Source organism: Pseudorca crassidens, chromosome 3, assembly GCF_039906515.1.
Source record: "Pseudorca crassidens isolate mPseCra1 chromosome 3, mPseCra1.hap1, whole genome shotgun sequence".
Classification (NCBI taxonomy): Eukaryota; Metazoa; Chordata; class Mammalia; order Artiodactyla; family Delphinidae; genus Pseudorca; species Pseudorca crassidens.
Window position 1 is genome coordinate 165,975,069 of NC_090298.1, and position 21,704 is coordinate 165,996,772.

The 21,704-nt window shown below is 38.7% G+C and overlaps 1 protein-coding gene across 18 annotated transcripts in view; it reads right to left on the reverse strand.

The window, feature by feature from the left end:
- LOC137222505 (zinc finger protein 177-like) overlaps nt 1-21,704 on the reverse strand; it is a 79,904-nt gene that overhangs the window by 42,983 nt on the left and 15,217 nt on the right. For 16 of the 18 annotated variants that reach the window (XM_067733872.1, XM_067733865.1, XM_067733857.1 and 13 more), the window contains 5 exons: nt 8,278-8,363; nt 7,570-7,696; nt 7,041-7,136; nt 6,443-6,525; nt 3,854-5,909 (listed from right to left, as the gene is read on the reverse strand). In XM_067733872.1, coding sequence (XP_067589973.1) covers nt 4,800-5,909; nt 6,443-6,525; nt 7,041-7,136; nt 7,570-7,696; nt 8,278-8,310 — 1,449 coding nt within the window. In that variant the 5' untranslated portion in view covers nt 8,311-8,363 and the 3' untranslated portion in view covers nt 3,854-4,799. Of the gene's footprint in view, nt 1-3,853; nt 5,910-6,442; nt 6,526-7,040; nt 7,137-7,569; nt 7,697-8,277; nt 8,364-21,704 lie in introns of those variants that run through there. The other 2 variants (XR_010942474.1, XM_067733867.1) reach the window with 2 other exon arrangements.

Here is a 21,704-nt window from a genome sequence, read left to right on the forward strand (position 1 = left end):
AAGACAACAAATAACAAGTGTTCGTGAGGATGTGGAGAAAAGGGAACCCTTGTGCACTGCTGGTGGGAATTTAAATTGGGGCTGCCACTAGGGAAAACAGTATGGAGGTTCCTCAAAAAATTAAAAATAGAACTATGATATGATACAGCAATTTCACTTCTGGGTATTTATGTGAAGAAAACAAAGACACTAACTCAAAAGATATGTGTACCTCCATGTTCACTGCAATGTTATTTACAATAGCCAAGACACGGAAGCAACCTAAGTGTCAATCTACGAATAAAGAAAGAAAACATAGTGTGTTTGCATGAACACACACACATATACATACCCAACACACACACACAATGGGATAAAAAAAGAAGGAAATCTTGCTGTTTGCAACAACATGGATGGACCTTGAGGTCACTATGCTAAATGAAGTCAGACAGAGAAAGACAAATACCATGTGATCATATGACCTCACTTATATGTAGAACCTTAAAAAAACAAACTAGAATGCATGGATAGACAGATCTATGGTTGCCAGAGGAGGCGAGAGTGGGATGGGATAAATGGGTAAAGGTGGTCAAAAGGTACTAACTTCTAGTTATAAAATAAATAAGCCCTGAGTACATGCAATATACAATATGGTGACTATGGGTAATGATACTGTATTGTATATTTGAAAGTTGCTTAGAGAGTACATCTTCAAAGTTCTCATCACACACACACAAATCTGTAACTATGGATGGCGATGGATGTTAACTAGACTTAATTCGGAATAGATATACAAACACTGAATCATTATGTTGTACACTTGCAACTAATATATGTCAATTATATCTCAACTTAAAAAAACTTCAAAATGTGTGACTTTTAAAAACGTGTTACTTTTCAAAAAATCAATATAATGGAGAAATAACGGCCAACGCTCTAGGTTAAAGGAGACTAAAAGACACAAAAAAATTGCCGTATATAAACCCTGATTGCATCTCAGATCCAAAGACACTCAGAAGTGTATTTCAGAGCAATGTGGAGGATTTTAGTTTTCACAGAGTAGATAGAAGGTGACATTATTACTTTAAATTTTCTTGGGGTAAATAATAGTTCTGTGGTTTAATTAGCACAATGTCCTTATCTTTAGGAGATGCATTACCAAGTATTTAAAGGTCAAATATTAATATATGGTTGCAATTTATTTTCAGCTTACTCCCTCGAATAACTCACCAAAAAATGTATTTATCTAGAGAAAGAGAGCAAACATGCAAAATGCCCAAAATGGGTGACTCTACTTCAACGGACATTAATTGTACCGAAGCTTCACATTTTATTTAGGTTTACGACTTTTCAAACGAAAAATGTGGGGAAACAATACTTAGACCAAACATCCTGTTAATCAGAAGTTCAATTATCCTAGATATAGGGCAAAAAAGCCTCCATCCGTTTTTCTTGGAATCCCATGTTTTGAAGTTTTGTAGGGAGGTACAGGTTTAGGAAGTTCAGATGAAGAGATAAGGGAGCATCCTTGCTTCTCTTTTGTAGAAAGAGTTGTGGCCTATATAAACATATTTCTATACAAAAAAACGCACTCCATAGGCATCCATGAGAGTACATTTCTACCCGAATGTAATGCGCCAAAAACAAAGAAGGCGCAAAGATAATGCCAAATTCTCAGACGAAACTTCTTTTTTTGCATAGAAAAGGAAACGGAGGCCCTTTCCCCCACTGCTCACCGGCATGTGCCGGAATCGCCGGGTGCGTGAAGGACTCGAGGACACGGGGCTGGAGTCAACGGACCCTAAAGGCGGAAATTCTTTACCTCTCGAAGAAAAACCACGAAGGCTGCTTTGGAGGCTTTTGAAGAGGGGAGCACAGGATGAAACCTAAACGACCCCGCGGAAGCGCCCTTAGGATATTTCGCCGGGGCGGCCTCTGGACCTGGCCGTTCCGGGAGGCCCCGAGGCCGCAGCGGAAGTGAGCGGCGTAGGCGTCTCTAAGCTGACCCCAGGGCGGCCCGGGACAAACTCGTTCTAACTCTCCTACGCGCCGGCCTACCGGACGCCAGATTGGGCCGAACCACGACCAACCGGAAACTGCTCAAGAAACACCCGGCCAGCAGCGGAAGAGACTGCGGCGAACGAAGTTCGCTACTTCCGCTTCCGGCTCGGGAGGGGTCGGAAGAGGCGGGGTTTCCGCGTTGGCACCGCCGGCCACGTTCGATCCCTTCAGGTGGAGAAATTCTAGTTTTCTCTGGCGTGGGTACAGATGGGTTCCGGGTGGGCTAGGTGCGGGGGCTGGGGACCGAATGAGCCCCAAAGACAAGGTTGAGGCTGGAACCAGTCCTTAGATGGGGCTGCTGGTGGGGGACGCAGTCTGTTTCTGAGGCGGGGTTGGAGGTGGGATACGTTTTGTGCGTATTTAGATCGCTGAATACTGGCGCCTGAAGGGCGTGGCTGCGGGCAGGGACCCACCCCAAGCAAGCACATCAAAAGGTCTACATGCCTCTCGCCTCGTTCCTAGAGCCATAACAGTGATTTTCCCATATCGATAATCCTGCCGATCCATGAAGTAGTCTGTCTCCTCCGGTCAATTCCACAAGGCAGGACACAGTGCTAAACTCAAATGCTGTCCCCTGCATCAGGGGGGTTTTTCATTGTTGTTAAATCAGTAAGCAATCGAAGACAGCATTACGTTTGCTAGACCTCAAAACTACTTGGCACGTAAGATTTAAAGTTTCCCCTTTCTTTTAGTAGGGGGTGGGGGGATTGCTTGTAGCTTCGTAAAGTCCCAGCCTTTATACTTAATTTTTTTCTTTTGGTCTCTTGTGTTTCCCTGGTTTTATTTCTTTTTTCTTTAGATATTTACCTGCTAAGCTCCTGGTGGTCCCGAGTGACCCCTGCTGTGAGCAGTGGCCTCCCTTTCTAGACTGTCCCTATCAACCTCAGGGGGACTAGAGTCTATATCCAAGGTGGGGGAATCCTTATTTTGTAACAGTTTGGTTTTCAGGAGGATGCTCTTACATGTTGATAGGCAGCGGTACTCAAGAGAGCCCAAGCACACTGACCAGGAGATTTATAAACTGATTTGAGTTGAGAAACCTTCTGAGGTTTCTTGGGAGCAAGAACAAAATGTTCCTTCCCCTTTTCCTTTTTCATTAAACATTGAGCCACCAGTCTCTATGGATGAGATCCCTCATATCCCACTAGGTTGGAAATCACTACAGAAGCAAAGCAAGGCACAACAGAGAGATAGGTGAGGGCTGCTGGTGTCTTTGGTGGGGACAGCCACTGGGGAACTACTGATCTCTTTGTCTGCCACAAGGGATGTCATGGAGGAGATCTCTCTTGGTGTTGCAAGGAACATCATAACTAATATGGTGATGAAGAAAGGTAAGTTGTTTCTGGTTGTCCTTAAAAATCTGTAGGCATTAAATGTTATCCACTAGGTCAATAGCTCACATTTATATCAAGTGAATTAATGAACATTCATTATTAGGGGGAAAAGGATAAACACTATATAAGAATGAAAGGACAATTTACCAGAAACATATAAAATGACTACATTTTTATGCATCCAGTTATACTGCCTCAAAATACAAGATAGAATTTAAAAAACAATCTGACTACCCACAGTCATACTGGGGCATTTTAACATACCTCTCTCAGTAAAGGGGAGATCATGAGATAAGGTTTTTAATGATACAGATTTTAAAAACACAATAAAATTTATCCATCAGATATACTGAAAATCTGTTACACCCAACAAATTATAGAATACACATTGTTTTCAACTATACTTGAAGGATTCTTAAAACTTGACCATATGAGATGTATCAGTTGAGACTGAAATCCACTGAAACAGACTCTTCCCACAAGAGTGTTAAACCAGTTAGTTTATTTTTTTCATGTTACAAGTCCAGAAATAAGCAACCCATAGTTGCTTATACATAGCTAAATAATATGTCCTTATTATATAATCAGTAGTGTATAACTGTCATCCTATTGGTCTATTCTCTAGGAAAAAAGAAGAGATAAGACAAAGGGCAAATGGTAAAGTGAAAACGCCAGATGCGATGCTCCCATTTCCATGGAATTCTTTAGAACCCACAAGCAGTGACCTCTGCCTCCTTTCTCATTGGCCAGGACTGTGGGCTCATGGGCACTCACAGCTACAAGGAAAGCTGGGAGATGAATCCTTAAGAACTGTCCACACTGCTAATTTGAACACAGTTGTATTGTTACTTGAAAGAAGGAGGGGGGGAATGGATATTGGGACAGCAACTTCTTTTGTCTCACACATTAGGCCATGTAGCAAGTCTCTAATAATTTTCTGTTTGAATCTATGTCTTATAGAATCTGTGTCACGAAGACCATGCATTCTGTGCATAATGTAATTAATTTAGAAATCTATAACTAAAAGATAACTAAAATATGCACAGAGTCTGCACATTAAAATATATATTTCTAAATAACCTATAGTTTGGTCCAAGACATCTTGATGAGAAATGGACAATATTTAGTACTTAATTACAATAAAAACATTATGTATCAAAACTTTTGTGATGTAGATCAAGGGGAATTTAGAGTGCTGTATAATCTTTAATACTCATCAATTAATGAGTTGTCACACTTTAAAGATTAAACACTCACTGATAAATACAATCACAGAACCATAACATTTATAAGGTTGGTCCCAGTATAACGTGACTTAAGAGTTGTGCCTGAAGGCTTTCTAAATTGGTCACAATAGGGTTTCTCTCCAGAGTGAGTTCTAAAATGAGTGAGATGTGAAGGACCTAAGGCTAGCCTGTAGTCATTTCATTCATATAGTTTCTGTCCAGGATGTATTCGTTTGTGCATTATAAGGTTAGTGCTGGTGCTGAATGCTTTTCCACACTGAATACATTTATAGGGCTTCTCTCCTGTGTGAGTTCTCATATGTACCCTTAGGCAAGAGGAATTCCTAAAGGCCTTCCCACATTCTTTACACTCATAGGTTTTCTCTCCAGTGTGAGTTCTCTTGTGCACAATAAGATAAGAGCCTGTACTGAAGGATTTTCCACATTGATTACACTCATAAGGTTTCTCTCCAGTGTGAGATCGTGTATGTTTCTTAAGGGATGACTGATCAATAAAGGATTTCCCACAGTCACTGCATTCATAGGGTTTCTCTCCAGTGTGTGTTCTCATATGTTTCTGAAGGGATGAAGGAACAGTGAAAGCCTTGCCACATTCCTTACAGTCATATGGTTTCTCTCCAGTGTGAGTTCTTTTGTGCACATTAAGATGAGAGCTCTGGCTGAAGGATTTTCCACAATGATTACACTCGTAAGGTTTCTCTCCAGTGTGTGATCTCACATGTTTCTTAAGGGAGGACTGAAAAACAAAGGCTTTCCCACAATTGCTACATTCATAACGTTTCTCTCCAGTGTGAGGTCTCACACATATCTGAAGGGACAAGGGGCCAGTGAAAACTTTCTCATGTTCATTACATTTTGAGCTTTCCTCCACAGTACACATTTTTTTGCGGAAACTAAGGGAAGATCTTTTTCCATAGTCACTGCATTCACAGAGTTTCTCTCCAGTAGGTATTTGTTCATGTACTGAAAAGGAAGAGTGTAAGTTGAAGGACATAAGATGTTGATTACACTCAGAAGATTTCTCTCCTGTGAGAGTTAAGTGTTTCCTAAGGGATGACTCTTGATTGAAAAATTTTCCACAACCATTAAATTCAATAATTTTCTCTCCAGTGTGAGTACTCACATGACTCCTAAGAGTTGAGGGATGGCCAGAGTCTTGCCCATATTCTTTATATTTGTTGCATTTCTCTCTCTTGCAATATCTTGGACAAATAAGGTGACAGTTCTTTCTAAAGAATTTTCCACAATGATTAAATTCCATTGGTTTCTCACCAGGGTGAGTTGCTGCCTACAGAATAAGGAATCAGTGGTGACTAAAGGCTTTCTCACTTTCATCACAGAGGAACTCACTCCCATGTGGATTCTGCCATATATATGAAGCATATTATTATAACTAACATTTTTACCATTTTCAGGGTGTGTGTATACATTTTGCGCTATTCTTTCAAGTTGAAATAGCTGAATACTCTTCCCAAGACCCCATGGTATTCATTCCCATCAAAGGGCATCCTAAATATAGTTTTTCTAGTCATGTGTGAAGAATGAATGAATTATTTATTAAATACTTAATAATTGAATCACATTTAAGTAAATGTTTACTTTTTGATATTCTCTGCAAGGCAGCAAGTGTTGAGGTAGGTTTGGAGATTTCTCCAATTTTATGGGATTCATAAAGGCTTTCCTGAAGCAGCTTTCTGATGAGTGAATTCCACTTGCCTCAAGTGTCTCCCCTTGTTTGGGTGCTGCTGCTGTTTTAATTCCTTGAAATTCACAGAGTTCTCCCATTCTAAAAAACCAGGAACCATTTCTAGTGAATCTCACCGTTTTTATGCCATTGGAAGTTTTTTCCCCAGGAACATTCTGTGTAAGAATTGCGTCTTTTGATTTAAGTTGAGTATCCTGGTCTGAAAGTGAATGGGGAAATTTTTTATAATTATTGGGAGAAAAAGTAGGGATGAAAGAAAAAAGGAGTCAGGCACCCTATGGATTTGTTTTCAAATAATAACACTAAATATAGGAGGAAAATGTGAAAGAGAAGATGCAACCAGTGACCAGAGAAATTAATTTAGGAACTTGGCTCTGGAAAAAGATGCCAATGATAGGGACAAGCAATGGAAATGAGAGGTATTTTACTAAGGATTCTGGAGGCTTGAGACAATAAAAGAAGGTATTATCTGGAAAGCAAGTGGGGAGAACTGAACAAAAAGTATTCAAGGAAATGTGAAATTGAAAGAGTAATTAAAATAGTTTTTCCTTTGAGACCAAATGGAAGTATGAATGAATGGAGAGATGGTGAAAGAAGGAAAGCTCATGTAATGGCCTCTGCCTTCTTTCCCACAATGACTGACATTCCCAACAGTATCACCCCTTGCAGGCTGTGGCTATTCCATACAATGACCCCTTTCTGCCTGGGGCTCACCTCTATAAGCACCTTGGAGAATTCGTCTCTGCTCTGGTCTCAGCTCTTCCTGCTCCACCTCAGTGAACAGACTGTGTTTGCAGAGATGATACCCTGCTCATGGGGAAAGACACATGATGTGGGGAGACTGTGAAGGAAACAAGAAATCTTTCCACAAAATTGATTCCAATACTTTGGTTTTAAAGGATTCTGAAGATAGGCAAGTGCAGCTTTAGGAGAAGCAAAACAATCAGATTATATAACTATTTCACAGGGCCCCAAAACAGACACGCATACTCCTTGTCCCACATGACCTGACCCTTGAATTCCAAGCCCAAGATCTGCAAATTACCTAAATTTTTTAAGGATCGAGAAAATACAATCAGTGCATTTTCATGGGAAGCCACAAGACTGCTCCACAAGGGCAGGAACCATCCATTCTGTGTTTACCATGTACTGCCATTCTTTTCACAGTTGCTGGAACAGATATGTGATGAAGAACTATTACGTGTAGGAACAAATGAATACGAAGGAATGAGGTCAACTTTACCCACTGAGGCTAGGTTCCTAAAGTTCTCCAGCATCACGTCTCTGTACAGGATTTTCTGAGCAGGGTCCAGCAGTGCCCACTCCTCCTGTGAAAAGTCCACTGCCACTTCCTCGAAGGTCACTGAGTCCTAAAACATCACATGTACACAGGTTCAGCCAAGGACCATCTCTAACTCTGAACCAGAAAGATGGCGAGTGAGGCTGACAGGACTTGGGAAGGAGACCCAATGTGTAGGAAGCTCAGACATGCTTCAGAGGTCTCATTATTTGACCCAAGGCTCAATTCTTGGAACTTTCCACTTTTGTCCTCACTCCCTGGACCATATCATCCAGCAGCTTAGCAGCTTTTCTAACACAGTGGAACTTATATTTCCACAACTAGGTTGTGAGGAATCTGCCAGTCTTATTGAAGATCAAGACTGAGCATACTGCAGAATGAGAAAAATAATTAGTGAAAAAAGTCTTTATTTTCCTTCATGGCACCCAGCAGAATATGGAACTAATACTCACCCTGGAGGATTATCTGAAAAAAAATTAACAAATGTTGAGGCCTTTCCTAAGACATCCTCTATCTCCTATTCTGAGAAGCCCAGAGAACTGGGGAAGCCTAAGGCCAGCCTGCCTGGGCTGTGAAGCTGTGGGTCATGGGCAAGAGATGTATCCTTTAGCAACAGCAATGCTTTTTTGGAAACAATAACTTCCCACATACCTGTGACCAGGTTGTCAGCAATCCTGCAGCCATTCTTCCTCTTGTGTCTCCCTCCTGGCCAGGCTCCTGGACTGGAGCATGCAGACCTAGAGAAGAAGAAAGAAGCCATGAGAGTCTTGACCTGACAGATATTCAACACTTACAGGCCTGGAAGCTTCCTCACACTAGCTTTAACAACGCACACACAAATGCACACATATGCACATATACATACAAACCATACAGTACAGATTTTATCTCCCTATCCAAGAACAGTTAGGAATGGGAATACTGTATGTACTTATTGTTATTATTATTATTTTGTGGTACGCAGGCCTCTCACTGTCGTGGCCTCACCTGTTGTGGAGCACAGGCTCCGGATGTGCAGGCTCAGTGGCCGTGGCTCATGGGCCCAGCCGCTCCGTGGCATGTGGGATCTTCCTGGACCAGGGCACGAACCTGTGTCTCCTGCATCGGCAGGCAGACTCTCAACCACTGAGCCACCAGGGAAGCCCTGTATGTACTTATTTTTTTAACTTTTCCCTAGACTGAACTACCAAAAATGCCTAGAGTCACTCACAACTCAGGAGCAATGAGCGCTCTAGTGTTAAAATTCCTCAAAATGCCATCTGTCTGTATAAGAAACCAGGACTCCTTTGGCAAATAGCTGAGTCCAATATGGAACAAGAAATGTGCAAGATGAGCCTGGAACAGCTTATACCAGAAAGCAAGGAGCCTACCACACAGGAGAAAACTTAAAAAGATTCCCACTGGCTTAAGATGGAACAATTTAATAAAGAATAATGCCTACAATCAGTTGAAATATACCAAATGTAAAACAAAGCCATGAGTATATAGTGTTACTAAAAAAACCCTCAATGGTCACTATCGGAGGTGGCTAGGATATAATTTTGTTATTCTGAAAATTCGTGAAAAGAATCAAGGCTTCCCTGGTGGCTCAGTGGTTAAGAATCCACCTGCCAATGCAGGGGACGCATGTTCGAGTCCTGGTCTGGGAAGATCCCACATGCCACGAAGCAACTAAGCCCGTGTGTCACAACTACTGAGCCCACGTGCCACAACTGCTGAAGCCTGCGTGCCTAAAGCCCATGCTCCACAACAAGAGAAGCCACCACAATGAGAAGCCCACGCACCGCAAAGTAGAGTAACCCCCTGCTTGCCACAACTAGAGATAGCCCGCACACAGCAATGAAGACCCAACACAGCCAAAAATAAATAAAATAAATAAATTTATTTAAAGAATGTAATTAAAGACTCAAATGTATCACCGCGCTCCCTCCTTTATGAACAATATTTTATGATTACCAAATAGTTGCGATAAGGGAAAGCTCTTTATAGAATAATCATAGAAACTTTATTAGGAGCTTCATTTATTATGAAGAAAATGCTAGAATCAGAAAGTCACCATTCTGCAACCACTAGTAAATTAATGGACCTAGGCAATGACAAGAAATGGCTATTAAAATATTAGATGAAAAGTGAATGGGGATGTTTATTTTCAACTTTTAATTTTGAAATTATTTTGAAAAAATTTCAAACTCAAAAGTTGTGAGAATAGTGTAAATATGATGAACTTCCCTATACTCTTTATCAGTTGTTAAAGTTCTATCACATTTGCTTTCTTTCTCTCTCTGTAGGGGTGTGTGTGTGTGTTTCATCAAGAATGATATTGAGACGAATCTACTTGAGAGGAAATTGCGGATGTCATGACTCTTTTCTCCTACATTCTTCAGAGTATCATAGGAACTTAGAACTTAGAACATTCTCTAACACAAACACAATGATTGAAAGCAGGATTTAATATTACTATCTATCATACAATCCATATGCAGAATTTTACCAACTGGCCCAATAATGTCCTTTATAGCAGTCACTTTTTAAACTTCCCATCCAGGATCACGCCCTCAAAGTATGTTTCTTTAATCTTCTTTAATCTGGACCAGTCCCTCAGCCTTTCTTCATCTTCCCAGGTTTGAAAAGTCCAGGCCAGATGTTTTACAGACAGCCTCAGTTTTGGTTTGTCTGTTGTTTTCTCATGATTAGATTCACAAAGTTCATTTTTGGATAATGTATTATGTGATTGATGCTTGTCCTTCTCTGCATCACTTCAGGAGGCTTATGATGCCAGTCTTGTCTCATTATTGATATTAACTTTGATCACTTGGTTAAGGTGGTATGCATGTTTCCCCATTAAGTTACACTTTCTTTTGTAATTAACAAGAAACCTGAAGGAGATAATTTAAGACTAAGTACATGTGCTGGGGAACTTTATAAAGTAAGATCAAGCTGACACTGGGACCAACTGATAAATCTTAACATCTCAAAAGAGACAACTGGACATCATTAGTTCTGATATGATGTAACAAAAAACAACACCAATTATAAAATATTTTTGCCAAAAAAAATCCTAACAAATCCTTTAATTAGCAGTTTATAGAAGAAGGGTAAGAGGAGACAGAGGACATGTTAAATGATATTATATACAGGACATAACCAGACAAATCCAGTTTGGAGGAGAAAGAGGAAGGGAGAACTCTTCCTGATTAAGAGACTTAAGAGGTGTAACAATCCATTGTAAAGTGTGGCCCTTAGATCTTGATTCGAACGACTATAAAAACACATTTGAGACACGTGGTGTTAACAGAACACAGACAGGATATTAGACGATATTGGTAAAGAGAAAAGCATCCTGGGTTTCGGAACCAAAAAAAAAAAAAAAAAGAGAGAGAGAGAGAGAAAGCAGTTCCTAAAATGCAGGAGCTGACCTGGTATTCTCAGCTAGGCCTTGCTGTTGTGATGAGCTGGCCTGAAACTCACAGCAAAGTCTGGGTGTTCTCTTGTTCAACACCCAAAACAGCAACAAGACAAGGTCACTCTGTGACCATGATATATTGAGACAAAAGCAAGAACACTCTGTAACTGTGTTTGAACATGGACAAAATATAAACATTATTTACACCTCAGAAATGACCAAACATCCCCCTTTTCTGGCTAATATGAGTGACTGCTCCATGTTTATCAATTATAATTTTAGCCTCTGTATAGTTTTCCCCCTTTGTAGGTAACATTTACTAAGATGCCCAACACAGAATAATACCCTTGCACCCTACAACATCCAATCCAGAACTCACCCCAAAAGCACCTAATACGAGCCCCAATTCTTTTTTTTATAGGTTAGAAAAATGTGTGAGTTTTTTGTTTGTTTTTTTATATTAAGGCTTTGTAGTTGCATTTACTAAGTTCCTGGTTTCAGCTGGCATCTTAAAAATATATCCCTTTAAGTTATGATTTTAGGTTCTCAATTGACAAAGGTCAACCAGACAATGACAAAGTCTAAAAAATGCCCAACATTGACAAAGAAATTAGTTTGAAAACTAGAAAATCTGCCTTCAAAAATAGCTATTTCTACCAAAGTGGACAAAAGGTATTGTTGTTGGATTAAACTACAATTTTATTTTAAATATCACCATCCCTCGGGAAATACCACTATAGCTTGAAAAATCACATTCACTTACAACTCACACTCTTGATCCTTGAAATGACATCTTATAATTCCGATACGCAGTATGCTTCTGAGTCAGTAGTTTTACCCTGAATGCCCTTTAAAGAAACCTTTTCAATGTTAAAATGATGTATGACTTTTTATTATACTAGCCAATTTGCTAGTATGTATATCAAGAGCAATGTTCCCTCCTTTTTCTTTTCAATATTTATTTATTTATTTGGCTGCACTGGGTCTTAGTTGTGGCACGTGGGATCTTCAATCTTCGTTGCAGCATGTGAGATCTAGTTCCCTGACTAGGGATCAAACCCAGACCCCCTGCATTGGGAGTCTTAGCCACTGGACCACCAGGGAAGTCCCTCTCCTTTCTTTTTTAAAAGTAATTTTAAAATTTATTTTAATTGAGATAACAATGATTTATAAAATATAAGTTTCATGTGTTCAAAACCAAAGTCCTTAATAAGTCTTTTCTAACACTCTCTTACTGAGATATTCCACAGTTCACCATTGTGTGCATTCTGCCTTGCTGCAGTAAGTAATAAATCCAACTTGTTTAACTCTGTGTGCCCCTGGTGGTCTTCAGCTAAAGACCACTGATAACATCAAGAAATACTGTTAATTTGGGGGGTGTGATAATGGTGTTGTGATAATGCTAAAAATGTCTGTTAAAAGTTTATGTAAGGGCTTCCCTGGTGGCGCAGTGGTTGAGAGTCCACCTGCCGATGCAGGGGACACGGGTTCGTGCCCAGGTTCGGGAAGATCCCACATGCCGTGGAGCAGCTGGGCCCGTGAGCCATGGCCACTAAGCCTGCGCATCCGGGGCCTGTGCTCCGCAACGGGAGAGGCCACAACAGTGAGAGGCCCGCATACCGCAAAAAAAAAAAAAAAAAAAAAGTTTATTTAAAAAAATTTTTAAATTGAAGTACAGTTGATTTACAATGTTGTGTTAGTTTCAGGTGTACAGCAAAGTCATTCAGCTATGTATGTGTGTGTATACAGATATATATATATACACACACACATATATATATTCTTTTTCAGATTATTTTCCATAATAGGTTATTACAAAATATTGAATATAGTTCCCTGTGCTATACAGTAGGTCCTTAATTTTTATCTATTTTATATATAGTTTTGTGCATCTGTTAATCCCAAACTCCTAATTTATTTAAATTAGGAATTAAAAGTTTATTTTTATTAAATAATTGTCTTGTCAACCCTCAGAATGGGAGAAAACATTTGCAAATGAAGCAACTGACAAAGGATTAATCTCCAAAATTTACAAGCAGCTCATGCACCTCAATATCAAAAAAACAAACAACCTAATCCAAAAATGGGCAGAAGACCTAAATAGACATTTCTCCAAAGAAGATATACAGGTTGCCAACAAACACATGAAAGAATGCTCAACATCATTAATCATTAGAGAAATGTAGATCAAAACTACAATGATGTATCACCTCACACCAGTCAAAATGGCCATCATCAAAAAATCTACAAACAATAAATGCTGGAGAGGGTGTGGAGAAAAGGGAAACCTCTTGCACTGTTGGTGGGAAATGTAAATTGATACAGCCACTATGGAGAACAGTATGGAGGTTCCTTAAAAAACTAAAAATAGAACTACTATATGACTAAACAATCCCACTACTGGGCATATGCCCTGAGAAAACCATAATTCAAAAAGAGTCATGTACCACAATGTTCACTGCAGCTCTATTTACAATAGCCAGGACACGGAAGCAACTTAAGTGTCCATCGACAGATAAATGGATAAAGAAGATGATGCACATATATACAATGGAATATTACTCAGCCATAAAAAGAAACGAAATTGAGTTATTTGTAGTGAGGTGGATGGACCTAGAGACTGTCATACAGAGTGAAGTAAGTCAGAAAGAGAAAAACAAATACCGTATGCTAACACATATATATGAAATCTAAAAAAAAAAAAAAAAAAGGTTCTGAAGAACCTAGGGGCAGGACAGGAATAAAGACACAGACGTATAGAATGGACTTGAAGACACGGGGAGGGCGAAGGGTAAGCTGGGAAGAAGTGAGACAGTGGCATGGACTTATATATACTACCAAACATAAAATAGATAGCTAGTGGGAAGCAGCCACATAGCACAGGGAGATCAGCTCGGTGCTTTGTGACCACCTAGAGGGGTGGGATATGGAGGGTGGGAGGGAGACACAAGAGGGAGGGGATATGGGGATATATGTATATGTATAGCTGATTCACTTTGTTATAAAGCAGAAACTAACACACCATTTTAAAGCAATTATACTCCAATAAAGATGTTTAAAAAAAAAAAAAAAAGAATTGTCTCGTAAGTCTCTTGCTCTGTAACAGTTCTCCTTCTTCTTTTGCCCCCAGACTGGGTTAGGCTGGTTGTATCCTTATGATATCCTTTTCTTTTAGAGATACAACTCAAATTCTGGGTGAAATGACATGATGTTTGATATTTGTTTTAACATGCTCCAGGAAAACAAAACTCAGTTATTATAGTAAGTAAGGGGAAGAATTAAGAGTGCAAAATCATGGTAATCATTGAAGCTGGATAATGGTTACAGGGAGGTTTCATCATACACACTCCTGAGTATGTTTGAAAATCCATAATTAAAAGTTCTAAAGAAAAGAAATATAACTTTCCATACAGAAGGGGACAGAGAGAAAATGTACTGGTCTGGACCTTGGCATCCGATATAGTAGAAAAAGAAAATCTTACGTTTTGGTCCAAATTCACATTACTTGTGTAATCCAAAATTATTCCCTTAAGAGAATAATTTTATTTAAAGAAGGTTCTAGGTTTCATTAAAGAGGGTCCCCCAGGCAATTAGTGTGAGCAAATGGACCTATCTCTGGAAAACTCAACTTCAAGCCAGGCCTCAAAGAATTCCCACAGATAAAATTCTAAGTAAACTGAGGAAGTCACAGTTTAAAAAATTATGAAACACAAATATATAAAATACATAATGTACCATGAGTGAGAAGCAGTCAAAACACAGGCAGCAGGAAGAAGAAAGCACAATACTGCAGGTATTAGACTTTTTAGACATTATGTAAAAAACTCTCTATATTTAACAGGCTTAAAGAAATTAAGAGAAATATGGATGAATATGGAATAAGATACACTAGAAATGATGAAACAGTTTTAAGAAACAAACATAACTTTTAGAAAGGAAACTGATTCGTTGAAGTTAGAAATTCAATGCAACGATTAACTACCAGATTAGAACTTTGTTACACCATTTGATGAGAAACTAGCTAGGAATTTCCTAGAATTAGTAAAAGACACTAATCTTTGGATCCAGGAAGCACAATAAATCCCAGGCTGAAAGAATAAAAAGAAATCCACACCTACATTTATTTTCTTCTTTGGTGTTTGATTTTTTTCCCCCCACAATCTTAAAAGTAGCCAGGGAAAAAACTCAGGTCACCTAAAAAGGACAGACAAACTGATGTCTTACGTCTCAAGAGCAACAAAGTATGTCAGAAGAAAGGATGACACCCTCAGTGTGCTGAGAGAAAAATAACAACTTAGAATTCTAAATCCAGTTAAAATATCTTCCTTAGGTTCAAGGGTGAATTTATGAAATCAAACCCTGAATCTAATCAAGCTTCTGGACTAACTAATTTTAATAGGAAATACAGAGATAAACAAGTTAAATAACACAAAGCAGCAGCAATCAGCTAAATCCATAATGTAGGACAAACGCCTTGATATCTCCAATAAGTCAGTGGATTAAAAAAAAAAAAAGGAAAAAGGAGGAGGAGGGGATAAAACAAACTTAAGAGATACATATTCAAAAAAACAAGGTGGGTACCCTGTTAAGATCCTGATTTGAACAAACTGTAAAAAGATATTCTGGAGACAACTGGGGAACTTTGGAGTTTGCCAGGTGGGAAAACGCGGTGATGGTTATGTACCAGCCAGAGACGCATGCTTAAGTACCGATGAAAGGACATGACGTCCAGAATCTGCTGTAAAAACACTCCAGAAAAAAGAAAAAGCAGGTGACTAGGCTACCAGCACTGTCCAACTCTTATGTACACTATCTAATACAATAGCCACCATTTACATATGGCTATTGAGCACCTGAAATGAGGCTAGTGTTATTTAAGTAATTTAAATTTTAACTTAAATTTGAATAGTCACATATGGCTAGTGTATTAGACAGCTCAGGCCTACGGGATCCAAGAATGGTAAAATACTGATAATTGTGAAAACTGAGTGTTGAAGATATGATTCGCTATTTTATTTTCTCTACTTTTGTGTGTGCTTGAAAATTTCCATATGAAAAGCTTAAAGTTTTAAAAGGGGAGTAAAATAAAGACATTTTAAAGTAAAGACCCAAGAGAGCTTACCCATCTAAAGATCATCACTAAAGTAAATTCTCAGTATTCCAGGAAATAGGAATTTTTATGTCTGAAATATTAAGTGAACTTTGATTATATAAAATAATAATAGCAATATCTAATTTGTGAGATGGAAAAGCAAGCTGGAATGCTACTGAATAATAAAAATATATAAACTGGGAGGGATGTGACTAGTCTTATGCTCCTGGTATTCTTCCGTTAGAGAATAAAGGTATTGATTAGCTATAGACTTTAAGTGTGCATGATAAAATAGCTAGGGCAACTACTGAAGAACACAGTGGGCTTAACTCACAGGCTAGAAGAAACAATGGAATGAGGAAAAAACTTCAATTATTACAAAGGCAACAAAAATAAGCAGGGGAAAAAAACAACAAAAGCAAGTAAAATAAACAGCATGTTGTAAGATGGCAGAAAATGTCTTAATCAATAATCACAATAAATGTACAAATAAATAGACTGAACTCTATAGTTTAAAAACAAAGACTGCCATGTTAGATTAAGATAAATTTCAGCTCTATGCTGTTTCACGAGATGCACTAAAAACAAAACAACACAGAAAGACTAAATCTCAAAAATGGAAATGATATACCAGGCAAATATTAACCAAAATAAAGTTTGTTTGGCTAACTTAATTTCACACATTTTTAAGACAAAAGGCACTACAACAGGTAACTATATTAGGATATAAGATTCAATTAATGAGAAAGTATAAAGATTCTGAAGTTGTATACACAAGTAACATAGTCTCATAAAATTTATACACAGAAGCTAACAGAATTAAAGTAGAAACTGACAAATCTCCATCAGTGTAAGAGACTTTAACACACTATTCTGAGTAATGGATAATCAGAGGAAAAAAAGAGGATTTGAAGGTCTGAATAGTAAAATGAACATCCTTCATCTAAAACACTTATAGACACTACTCTCAATAGAGAATACATATCTTTCTCAAGCATAAGTGGAATGTTTACAAAACTGACCCCACTGCTATACTATAAAGTTAGTCTTAAGCCTTTCAGAGAAGATGTATACAGATATGTTCTCTGACCAAAATGAAATTAAGTTATATATTAATTACAAAAGTAAATTATGTTGAAACATATGAAACTGCCATTTTTATAGGTTAAAAAAAAGGTTGAATGTTAGCAGTTTCACCATAGTTCAATCTAATAGAAAAAAGCCATTGACATCTGGAGTTTAGAGAACATTACTACACTTACGAAGAACTCATGGGTAAAAGATATAATTAATGAATTAAATTAGAAATTGAAAAGTACATTAATACTATGGTATTGATCAGTGCTAAGTACCAAAACTTGTAGGTTGCAGCTAAAGTGGGCCTTAGGAAAAAAAAAAGTAGGCTTTATGTACTTATATTAGAAAAAAAGTTAAAAATTAGTCTAAGTTTCCAATTTAAGAATTTAGGGAATTCCCTGGCAGTCCAGTGGTTAGGACTCAGCACTCTCACTACGAAGGGCCTGGGTTCGATCCTTGGTCAGAGAACTAAGATCCTGCATGCCACGTGGCGTGGCCAAAAAAAATTTAGAGGAAAAAAATCTCAAAATAAATTTTTAAAAATTGAAGGAAAGAAAGAATAATATGATGAACTAGAAAACAAAAATCCAGAAAAGATCAAACAAAAACAATTGATTCTTTGAAAATTAACAGGAAAAATCATGCAAGATTATTCAAGAAAAAAAGAGGGAGAAGGTGCAAAGAAAATTGAAAAGCAAAAAAGAACACAATTATAGATGCTGCAGAGAATAAACATGTAAGATATTGTGAATAACTGTATGCTAATCAAGCTCAGAAGTCACAGGAAATAGCTCAATTCCTAGAGAAATAAGACTAGAAATAACAAACTGAATAGTCCTAAAATAATTATCAAAAATGACCTGGACAGTGATAGTTGCACAACCCTGTGACTGTGACTAATGCCACTGAATTGTATGCTTTAAAATGTTTATAATGGCAAATTTTATATTGTATATATTTTACCACAATTTAAAAAAATGTATAAAAGTGGAATAATCTGGGTTGTTGCTGACCCCCTCAGAGAGACTCCAGGTCTCTCCAGCCCAAATAATTCACTGCCTAGATAGATTCTTTAAAAAACAAAACAACAACCAAAAAAACAAAAACAAAATAAAGAACTAGGCATATAAATTTCTCCCATGAAGAAAACACCAGGCTCAGAGGTTTTATATATCAGTTCTGCCATTCAAAGAAGAGAAAATTCTAATCTGACTCAAATCTTTCAGGGATTAGACACACTTATGCAAAACTCCAGAAATGTGCACGATCCAAAACGTCATGTGTGCACTTTGATTAATCTATGACAGTACCTTACATAATTACCATGCGGGGAAAGAAGGGGAGGGGATGGACAGGCCACTTTTAAGATGATGTCACAAAACAGTTTGCCTTATCAAAGGGATTACCTTGATTAAGTAGATAAAGGAAGAGGAATGTTCCTTGAGATTGGTATAATACTGATATCAAACATGACAGCCATTATAAGAAAACAAAATGATACTGAGGTCTCATTAATAAACATAGATACAAAGAGTCTATAGAAAATAAGTTCAAATCAAATACATCAAAAAATGAGAAAGATAATACATCAGAACCAAGTCGAGTTTATCCCAGGAATGTAAGAGAGGCTTACTAGAAAATCAATTAATGTCATTTGTTTCATGAATAGATCAAAGTAGAAAACAGTATGATCATCTCAATAATACAGTAAAAGTGTTTGATAATACCCAACATTGCATGATTTAAAAATAATTTTGGCCAACTCTATTTTAAAAAACTCAATTTTTAAAATGGGCAAAATATCTATTTTTCTAAAGAAAATACAATGGCCATTAAGCATATGAAAATATGCTTATTATTAGCCACCAGGGACATGCAAATGAAAGCCACAAGATACCACTTGACACTCATTTTGATAGTTATAATCAGAAAGACAAATAACAATTGGTGAGTATGTGGAGAAATCAGAACTCATTTGCTGGTGGTAAAGAATAATGGTGCAGTCACTTTAGAAAACAGTTTGGTAGTCCACCAAAATGTTAAATATACGATTATCATATGAATCAGCATTCCACTCCTAGGTATAAACCCAAGAGAAATGAAAATGTAAGTCTACGCAAAAACTTTAACAAGAATGTTCATAACAGCATTATTTACAATAGCCCAAATGTGGAAATAACCCAAATGACCATCAAATTATGAGTGGATAAATAAAATGTGATGTATCTATACAAAAGAATATTTTTGGCCATTAATAGGAATCAGTACTGACACTTGCTACAATGTGGATGAACCTTGAAAACATTATAGTGAAAAAAGTCATTCACAAAAGACAAAATATTGTATGATTCCATTTATATGAAATGTCCAGAATGGACAAGTCTATAAAGACAAGAAATAGATTAGTGAGTGGTGGCCTGGGGGGTAGGGAAGTGGGAGTGAGTGCTAATGAGTATGGGATTTCTTTCTGGGATGATGAAAATTTTCTAAAATTATATTGTGGATTTCTTTCTGGGATGATGAAAATTTTCTAAAATTATATTGTGATGATGGTTGCACAACTCTGGGAATATACTAAAATTCACTGAATTGTACACTTTAGTTACATGTTAATTATAGTAAACGAGGAAAAGAGGAATAGAAGGAAATGTCTTTAAACCTGAAAATGTATCGAAAACATAGAGCAAGCATTTCAATTTACTAGATACAAGCTGAAGGCCTTTGAGACACAGAAAAAGAAGTGGCTCCTTCTACTAATCATGATACAGACAGTGCAGTAAGTTGGGGAGAGCGGAAAAGAATGGGGAGACATGATAGTTTGGAGGACTGTAAAAGAAGAATAAACCTGTCATTCATGGATGATATGTAAACATCCAAAAGCATCTATAGGTTAAGATTATTTGAAAACTAAGAGAGGTGTGCAACTTGCTGGATGCAAAATACACGTTCTGAGCGCTCAAAATAGAACGGGGGCAGTTGGCAATATCTAGGAATATTACACATGACCCAACAACTTTAGTTCTAAAAATCGACCTTAAAGTCCTAAGTACAGAAATATGAAGAAACATGCACAAGCCCATTCAGATGGGAACAACTCAATCGTCCACCAATAGGGGACTAGGCTGCTTCCCCACACTAGAGAACTGTAAGACAGATCAAAGAAAAAAAAAAGGGCAGATCTCCGTGAACTGATGAGTACTTCAAAGAATGTCATAACGGAAGAAAATGAGGTACAAGAAAGGGCATCTTCTTAAGGAAAAGTAGTCAGACTTGGGGGAGGCCTTTTAAAGAGGGGAGGACAGGCGACGGAGAAAAGACCCTGCGGACGCGCCCTGCCCTTATTTCCAGACCCGCCTCCTCCCGGGGACAGACCACCCAAGCAGTCGTCCGGGAGACGGGAAGAAGCCGCGGCCCCAGCAGGCGCGAATGTAACGGGTCGGGGCTTGGAGGACAAGCGGGGCGTCCTGAGGACCCGGGTGGGAAGTCGCGCGTGAAGCCCGGCAGGAGGCCCCGCGGCCCAGGAGCAGCTGGCGCCGTAAACCTTACCCATGACCCCTCCCCACTATCGACCGGCCCTTCCAGACTCGTGGTCGGAACCTGGACTTGGGCCCAGCCGGATCAAACGCCAACGGATATGGAAACGGGTAAGATGCGCGAAGCAGCTATTGAGGACCAAGCCGCCAGCGGACGCGCACCTCCGCTTCGGGTCCCGGGCCTGAGGCTCCCGCCTCCAGTAGTTCAGTACCCCCCCGGAACTCCGATCGGGGAGCGGGGCTGGGAGGCGGGCCCGGAGAGAGTGGCTGAGGCCTGGTCAGGGAGCCTGGGCACAGAATTGAGGCGAAGTGCAGGCAAGTTTATTTTAAGCGAAGGAGGCTTCTCAAGTAGAGTAACTTACTCTTGATTGCCCATTTAAGTAAAATGGTGCGCAGGCACTTGAGCCCGGGTCTTTCACTCCATATGGTCTCCTCGATGGAAAAAGTAGAGGTCCCCAAGGTTTTGAAAAGGAGACTGAGCAGTCAGAAGGGAAAAGGAGTCCAAACTTCACTACTCAGCCGTTATGGATTCTCTTGCGGGGTCACTGCCCCTCCCCTTCCTAACCAAAGCAAGTCCCCCAGAAGTCAGAGAACTTTTTTGTCTGGACTCCAATTTAAACAATGATTATCCTGGTATTAAAAACAAAAAACAGTCTCGATCAGCACTTTAAGCTACCCGCCAAGAAATGGATTTTATCAGGGCTGATTCTTAAATATGCATAACCGGAACCATGATTTAAAATGGAAATCTGGTAGTAAAGACAGATTTTAAGGTGCTTTGGGGTTGTTGTTACTACAGTTAGACAGCCCGAAATAAGGATTTTAAAAATTTCAATAGCTTCCTCTCTGTGCCTTTTCTAGACCCCCCATGAATAAAACATCTGCCTAGACATAAAAAAACTTTATCATTAGGAGGATCCTTATTATTTGATGGAATCACCCATATCTGGAGATCTGTATTTAAAAGCTCAAC